This window comes from Nanorana parkeri, unplaced genomic scaffold (assembly GCF_000935625.1).
Source record: "Nanorana parkeri isolate BGI_ZX_2015 unplaced genomic scaffold, ASM93562v1 scaffold1709, whole genome shotgun sequence".
Lineage (NCBI taxonomy): Eukaryota > Metazoa > Chordata > Amphibia > Anura > Dicroglossidae > Nanorana > Nanorana parkeri.
The window spans coordinates 304,990-314,108 of NW_017307977.1; the positions used below are offsets into that span (position 1 = coordinate 304,990).

Below are 9,119 nucleotides of genomic sequence, written 5' to 3' on the forward strand. Positions count from 1 at the left end.
ACTGTATATATAGAGGCAGCTTAAGCGGCGGCCCAGCCTGCACAGTATCAGAGGGGCCTGGGGACCACCAAAATTTTATTGTGGTCCACAGACCACTGGTTGGTGACCGCTGATTTAGAGGATTAAAATGTCTTAAAGCGTTGGTGCTTCCAAAAATGAAAATTCAGTCATAGGTGTGATCTGGAACAATGAGTTGCCCGCTGGTTTCTTGTATCTCTTGGGGTCTCTGCCAATGAGCACTCCTTGCCATAGTTCCTGGCCCTGTTTTCAAGTACATTTATAAAGGTATTCTGATACTGCCAGATAGGAGACACTGTGGCCACTAGGTAGAGGGATATGAGGCCTTGTGAGAAAAAAAGGAGACAAAAGAGAATTTGACATTCATAAGGGTGCGAGTGAAGGGTAAAAGCTGCTAGAAGATACACTAGGGGACCACTCAGGCTATTTTATGATGCCTTGGGCCTTATAGGATCTTAGCTACACCTCTGTACTTTGTACTTGGAGGTGTTTTGGGGTGTTTTGAATTACCTTCATGCCAAAAATGTGCATTTTAATGTGTGAAACATTAAATAAATTGGTCCAGCAACGAAAGAGTTCTTTGGCAGGTAAAAAAGCCTCTTTATACAATCTGTATTTCATCTGTGTATTTAGCTGTTTTCCCAGATAATAAATATGTATGTTTGTGTTGTGCTACACTGATCTGAGACTCCCTTGCACGTGCAGGAACTGACATAAATCCTGAAGCCATGACAAGATTACTTGAACGTGTATTTTAATATCTGTGTATAAGGACTTAGCCTGAGAAGCCCGACTTAAGTGGGTGATTAGCAAGAGGAATTCTACAATCCTCCGTATGTAGGAGGGGTGAGCAGTGCCATATAATCTCTGACATGCTGTATGACATGCTGACCTGTGCATCTATGTATTTATCTATCTATCTATCTAGAAATTTGACACGGTAATAAAAAGTTACAAGCAATCTTTGGGTTGTAAACCTTTATAATGTACATAAATATCTGAATCAACAGCCTAACATCACGCACAACACACAAGGAAATTCAGAGGAATAATAGATATGTAAAGTTCCTTGTATGACTTCATAGAAGGAGGTGGTATTGTGTCAAGAAACCGCACAGCCGCCTTTTTCTTTGAATGGATTCTTATCTTCAGGAACGCCTTTCAGCAATGGATCTTCTGTCGCTAGAGATTCAACATAGCTCTTCATTTCTTGTGCGGACTTAGAAACCTTGAAAGAAATACATAGATATCAGACGTGTGTACTAAAAAAATACACAACAAATGAGCTGTGAAGTGGAATTAGTGTCACAGTGCATCTTTGAGGGCCAGTGTTATACTTATCTAGACCAGTAGTGGTGAACTTTTTTGATATAGGGGAAGGGGTGGACTGGCCCACAGGGGCACAGGGAAATCCTACTATGGGCCCTGTGTTTGTGGCCAAAAAGTACCTAGTGGGGGGTCTGTCATTTCCATCTGACATTGTACCTGTCAATCCATGTCATGCTTGCCTCTCTGTGCTGGTCGTTCCACCCCCAAGGCCACAGCCACATCATTTCCTTCAATTCTCACTGAATACAGCAACTTCAGCAAGTCCTTGACATGATTGATGACTGCCATCTGGCTGCAACCCACTCTCCGTCTTCCACAGCGCCTGCATTTTCCAACATCTGACCACCTAAACTTCTATCAACACCTTCAGGAACCTGAATAAGAACCAGCCCTTACAAATTAGTCCTGGGAGCTGCTGGAAACGCTGGTGCTGAACAGGCTGGCTGTGTTGGGAGGGGGTGTCCATGAAGGGACTTGAGGCATTGCAGCAGGCAGCCATAGAAATATCTAGCCCAAAGTAATATGAATAACTGATTAACTAAAATTAAAAACTATATCCTGCTGGGGCACAGTAAGAAAAAATAATCCTGGAGCATTATCAAAAGATAAACCCATTGCTAACCCCCTTGAATTGTTTCAATATCAGGAATTCTATGTAGCCATTAATCAGGCTACAACCAGCCTAAAACTAAACCTCACAAAAAAATAAAATTCGACTGACTAAAAAATTAAATCCTGTGGCACATAATATGAATAATTTGGGGATCAATCACTCACCTCTGGACTGGTATTGCTGGGATTTATTGTATTTGGACAGCCATCAACCAAGAAAAGCCCAAAGAAATCTCAATAATTGACTTACTAAACATTATCAAATATATCCTGTGGCACATTAACAATGGTTTAATTTATTTGGGGGTCACTCATATTTTTTGGACTTGTAATGCTGGGATTTGGACGGTCATCTTTCTTAGTAACTGAACCTGAAATTCCTAAAGTAATTTGAATAATTGACTGACTACAAAATTACCAAACCAGACCCTGTAGCACAGTAAGAATGGCATAATGTATTTGCGGGACAAGCACGCACTGCTGAATTGGTAATTCTGCTGGAATTTGCACTAATATTTATACAGACCCCTAACAGTTTAGCCAGATCAAACAAAGTGACAATATAACACAAGCTTTATCAACTGTAGCACAGCTGGCAGGTGTTGCTAATAATGTTTACCTTTCTATTGAACATCTTGGATTCAAAGGAAAGATCCGTTTCTAATGAAACCATACCCATCTCAAAATAAATAAATGATGACTTATTGCTATAAGATTCCCTATAACTAACTTGCAGGCTGCTGCATTTACAAACCATTTTGCAGTATATAAAGTACTTCATACTCTTGCATGCAATTACGTGTCTGGTGAAACAGTTTTTACAAAGTTCAAAACTAACACAAAAATAAGATTGTTTAATTGGTCAGGATTTTGTGGAATCCCTTATTTTTACTGAACACAGAGAGGGCAGACGTTTAGTTAATTTTGGCATCATTGATAAATATCGATACATTCTTCTTCTGTCCTATAACACGTTTTTTAAAGCTGAATACAAAAACCATATGCCAATCCCACTGCTCCCTCCCCTTAGAGGCATAGGATAGTCCTGCAAGGTGTCAGCAAACTATAAAATGAGGGTTCACAAAGCTACATCTTAAAGATTTTACACATGTTAATTATTTATGTTTGAGATACAAATGTTGTGGGAAGAGTTATAAAAGCACAATCTACATAACCAATGTCCACATCTTTATGACTGGGTAAAGCAATTTACTTTGTATGCCATTTTACTGTCATCTGTTTCCTCACAACTATGTAGAAATGTAGTGATTACGTGTCTGAATATATTTCTTGTGTTATAAATACTTCATAACTAATGTCAATATCTGAAAGGGTTTCTAAACCCTTTGGTTTTTTTTTGTTTTTGCATATATCTACTGCTAGCAAGCAGTAGATATATGCAAAAAGTTTAAAAAGCGGTTTAAACCTACCGCTGTCTTCGCCGTGCGCTCCCGTCCGAAAAACCGAGACCGCCTGGGCGGCTGCAAAGCACCTTGGGGCGGGCGCATGCGCAGTTCGTATTTTCGGCCGGGAGACGAGGAGAGACGCAAGGCAAGTTTATGGACGCATGCACCCGTATGCAGACACCGTGGGACAGGAAGTGCCATCAAGCACAGAGGAGTCAGCGATGGATCGGAGACCCGCCGCAGCGCTGGAGAGAAGGCTGAAAAGTACAGGAAAGAAGAGCAACATGGGATTAAGAGACATAATTTAAGGTAAATGTTTTACTTAACATTAGGGGGAGGGAAAAAAATGTTTTACTTTAATGTCACTTTAATGTTTGGGTAATACAATGATGTCAGCTCTATACCATTACTCATCATCCTCATCATACTTAGCGACAGTTGCTTTGCCAATTACTGGTTACCCTCATCATAGTTAGTCACACTTTTTGACCAATTGCTGTAAATGCAATTTTGCTTTGTTTATTCTGTTCTATACATTTCTGCCTAGTTCACTGAGCAAAAAACTGTCTAACTAAGAGGGAATCATTTGTCTGGTTATATAAGCATGGTTGTGTTATAAATACAATGCAAATTAATATTCTTTTGTGTCAAGTGTAAAGTTTTTTGTTTCTGAGTTGGTCACATTTAATCACCGCAGAGATGCTACTAATGGTGGCAACTTGCACCTAACACCAATAATTAGTCCATGTAATTATCAATTTATAAGCACAGAGCTCCAAAAAAACAAATGCTAATATATCCATAAATATATATCAACCACAAAGCTAAAAATGTGAAAACCTTTAAAAAATGTATAAAACCAACATTATAAGTGCAATAAAAGATGTCATAAGATGTATATAAACATAAAATAGTGCAAAGCACATTCATAGTATCCCTCAGTAACCAATGTGTTCTTATATATGTGTTAACTTTATACAACAATTTACTAATATATATTTGTCATTTTGTTTTATTTATTCTTTATTCAAATTTTCCACATAAAAACAAACAACATAATTTACAATTAATTTTCTTAAAATTCATATACTGTATCATTTACACAAATAACATTCTATCAATCAATCAGTCACCCCTCTCTATCTAATTTAATCTCCAATTATCTACCGAGATTTCTAGGAAAGAGAGTTGTATTATCTTCCTCTATTTAATGCTCAGATATCATGCCTACCTACAACTCTATAACTACACTATATATTTGGGGTTCAGGTATAAAGTGCCACTGGTGTCTAAAAGAGCCTATGAAGGGTCCACCTCCCCTTTTCTACCCATCCTCCTCCTCCCCATTACCTTGTGTTCCTTTTAAAGGTCTACTAACAGTGCTAAGTGTTATTATCGAATTATTTATTGTTGTGAAGCACTTCAATTCAAAATATTGGATATATATATTGTCACACAGTTTACTAATAATACATTTAAAAGATCACACAGCAATATTTACACTAGATAATGGCTATATTATAAACAAGAATGCACTAAAACACTAGTTAAGAAGAAGAAGAAAGTAATAATAATACACTTGAATATAATATAAAATATTTTGTATTTTATTTGTCATTTTCTAATCATCAGTTGTCCCTATCAGAGTGCCCCCTTACATTATATGTCCCTATCAGACTGCCCCCTTACATTAGATGTCCCCATCAGAGTGGCTCCCTACATTGGTTGTTCCCATCAGAGTGGCCCCTTACATTAGTGTTACCCAACAGAGCCCCTTACATTACCTGTCCCAATCAGAATGCCCCCTTACATTAGATATCAACTTCAGAATTCTCCCTTAAATAATTGTTCTCCATCAGAGTGCCTCCTTACTTTAGTTGTCCACATCAGTGTGCCCCCTTACTATAGTTGTCCTCATCAGAGTGCCTCTTTACATTGGCTATCCTGGTCAGAGTGCCCCCTTAGATTGGTTGTCCCCATTAGAGAGCCCCTTTCTATCATAATCAATATAAGGGAGCACGCTGATGGGGGCACCCCAATCACCAATGTGTTTTTAAAATTCATTGTATTCCTAATGGAGGATTGTGGTGACTTGTTTGACCTGCTCCTTCGCCCACCCTCCCCTTTGCTGTATTGCCTTGGTCAGTCTTCGTGGGGTAATGTTGCCAACTTTGTTGGTTGGCAAATGGTCACTTGGTTGGTGTAAATTATTGCTGCTTGAGTCTTGAACACTCATGTTGTTAATGGTTAGCAGTGGTTCTGTTTGGAAATAAAGTCTATTTCATTATTAGAATTTATTTAAACGAGCCGTGGCCTAAGGTTTTCCCACAACCTTTGTGGTGTGTTATTTAAGTATTTTGTTATGGCATGATGTGTATTAATAGGGTGTTAAATACCATGTTAGCTAAATAAATACGTTTATACATTTGCATTATTGGTTTTGTGGTTGATGTACATTTATTAATATATTAGCATTTCTTTTAAAGTGGGTTGTTAAGCATTGTACTTATAAACTTATATATATATATATATATATACTGTGACATGAGGAAAGGGGAAGTCATCGAGGGGCGATATATTTCCCCTCGCTTCCTTTCATATGTTCAAGACCGGTGGAACCCAGACCAAGTTTTCCAGTAGACTTTAGGTCTGGGTAATCCAGTTTGGGTTTTTTGTCTCTCACCTGGATTGTGTAATTGATTACTGATTGATTATCCAGGTGAGATAAAGGGGGAAGGCTGAAGCATGATGTTGCTCTGGTCTGCAACATTTTTGGATATGAACTATTTGTCCATCTTTTCCTATAAAAGACTTTGCAGCTCTGGATTGATGTAGGACGCTCACTTTTTGCTGTATAATATTAGTAGAGTCATAATGACAGGAGGAGGGTTTAAAGTTATTTTTGGTTACAGTGATAAATGAACTTTGTTCCAAAATAACAGAACTCGCACCCCTTTATAGCTTTTATTTATTGAATAGGCCAGCACACACTAGGGTGTGTTCTACTAAGGAATATTTTCGCTCTTCAAGGGAAACGTCACACAGCCAATCAGTGGCAAGACAACTTATAAAAAAAAAAGTCCCCTGCAAATGATTGGCTGGTTGATGTGAACATTGTTTCTTCATCAAGAATGAAAATGAAACCATCAGTAAATCAGATTCTCAGTGTAATATAATTCTTTCAATATGCATCTTAGTATTCAATAATGATAGTATAAATTCCAGATTAATATTATACAGGATTTTTTAGTGCCAACAGTTTGCGCAACGCTTTACAATAAAAGAAAGACATTACAATTACAATATAATTCAAGACAAGCTGGTAAGGAGGGCCCTGCTCGTGAGGATCTATCTAAATTGTAAATTTTGACTAAAATTGGCAACATTTCATTACAATGTAGATTTCCCCTCACTTCCTGTCCTGGTGACAAAATATTTCACCAAACAGGAAGTCCGGAGCATTCTTCAAAAGCAGCACGGATAGAATTAAGATTTTTTTTTTTAGCAGAGTAGGGAAAGACTAAGATCCAGTCCAACTTTATGTTGCTGTCTGTATTCTTGTTAATCCCTCAGGTTGTTTTAGGAAGTAATGGTCATAACATATTTATTCTTGAAAAACCTCCTGTCGGTCCTGTCCTGTTTTTATATCAAAGTTAACATGTTACTATGTGAGGTAGAGTCATTGAGCACTTCACACTTCAGTATTTTATTGCTTCATTACTAGGGATGTCCCGATACTGATGCTAGCATCGGAATCGGGCCCGATACAGGGCATTTTGACAAGTACTTGTACTTGTCAAAATGCCCCGATACATAGCGCCGAAGCTTGCTCTATGTTTTTGTTTTTTTTCTTACCTCGCCGAGCGTCGCTTCACTGCTGCTCCGCTCGGCGGAGCTCCTGGTGGGGTCCTAATTTAGGTGGCCGGAGACTGTCAGATGACCCCGCTTGGAGTGCCGCCCACCTGAGCAGCAGTGACGCGACGCTCGGCGAGTTAAGTAAGAAAAAAATGCAGCGCCCAGTCAGCGCTGGTCCGGCGAGAGGAGCTCCAGGTGGGGTTCTAATTTAGCTGGCCGGCACCTCTGAGCCAGATAAATTAGGACCCCACCTGGAGCTCATCCCACTGGACCAGCGCTGCCCCTGACTCATCCCTGCTCTCTCCGGCACAGTGAGTGAGGGCAGATTTGGGGGGGTGGGGGTTCTATTAAGCAATTATATATTGTCTGCACTGTATTAGCAGTATATACTCCATATGTACTACATATAGAGTACATATAGAGTACACACTGCTAATACCGTGCAGACAATACATTTACAATTATCCTCTGCTAACATGAATGGATTGTACTGTGTACTAGGGATCATTTAATCCATTCATGTTAGCAGAGGATAATTGTAAATCTATTGTTGCAGTGCACTCTATATGTACATGTACTGTATACTACATATAGGATGCACTGCAACAATAGATTTACAATTATCCCCTGCTAATATAAATGGGTTAAATGATCCATAGTACATGATATGTAGCCCTGTACTACGGATCATTTAACCCATTCGTGTTAGCAGTGCAGAATTGTATATCTATTGCTGCAGTGCAGTCTATATGTACTGTACATATACAGCACAAATGTCCCGTACATTGCAGCAATAGATTTACAATAATCAACTGCTAACATGAATGGGTTAAATGATCCACAGTACAACTACATGTTATGTACTATTATGTAATATGGATCATGATTTAACCTATTCATGTTAGCAGGGGATAATTGTGACTCTATTACTGCAGTGTACTGGACGTATGTGCTGTATATGTACTATGGACATAATTTCACCTATTCATGTTAGCAGGGCAGAATTGCGAGCGCCTCCCACGAGCTGAGCACCGAGACGTGATGCAGCGATCCTGCCCAGCGCCGACTACAAGAGGCACCGCGTGAGGCAACAGGGATCGGAGTGAAACTGTGAGTGAGGGAAACTGGGACGGGGCTGGCTGTAAATCTATTGCTGGTGTGTACTGGACGTGTGTAATGTATATGTAGTACATATATACAGCACACACCTCCACTACACTCCAACAATAGAGTTACAATTCTCCCCTGCTAACATGAATAGGTTAAATCATAATCCATAGTACATAACATGTAGCTGTACTATGGATCATTTAAAGTCACCTGTCCCTTTAAGAAAAAGTATCGGTAATTGGTATCGGCAAGTACATGAGGGGATGTACTTGTACTTGGGCCTGAAAAAATGGCATCGGGACATCCCTATTCATTACCTTACACTTTTCTGTCATTGAAGGTTTTCCCTTATTGGCATTAGATCATGTGGTCTTTGATAAGAACTCTTCCATGGAGGTATCCACAAGATGACAGCTGATCCCTACCTACAGTATATACACTATAAAAACAACTGTCTTTAAGGTAGCCATTTCTTGGGAGCACTAAGAACTCAGATGGGGCTGGGTGCAAGGTTGGATTCTTGGTATCCACCATTGCTGCTCCCTCAGTGAGAATCTCATGCAGCACCCTAGAGAGAAACAGTCTCTGGATCTCTGGTGCCTGAATGTGCTGGGCAAGACAGAAGTGGATGTACAATCACTACATATACTGGTACAGTCATCATTTAGCCTCAGAGACACACTTTGAAGCATCTGACCACCTGTATAAAGGTGTCAGAGCTTATAGGTTTTCCATTTAATTCCTTTCCCAACCCCCCCCCCCCCCCCCCCCCCCCCCCCCCCGCTCCAC

At 39.6% G+C, this 9,119-nt stretch overlaps 1 protein-coding gene across 1 annotated transcript in view; it reads right to left on the minus strand.

The window, feature by feature from the left end:
- Positions 1-1,091: 1,091 nt before the first annotated feature.
- Positions 1,092-9,119, minus strand: part of GNGT2 (G protein subunit gamma transducin 2) — a 9,000-nt gene continuing 972 nt past the window's right edge. The window contains exon 2 of the mRNA XM_018571246.1: positions 1,092-1,246. Coding sequence (XP_018426748.1) covers positions 1,121-1,246 — 126 coding nt within the window. The 3' untranslated portion in view covers positions 1,092-1,120. The remainder of the gene's footprint in view (positions 1,247-9,119) is intronic.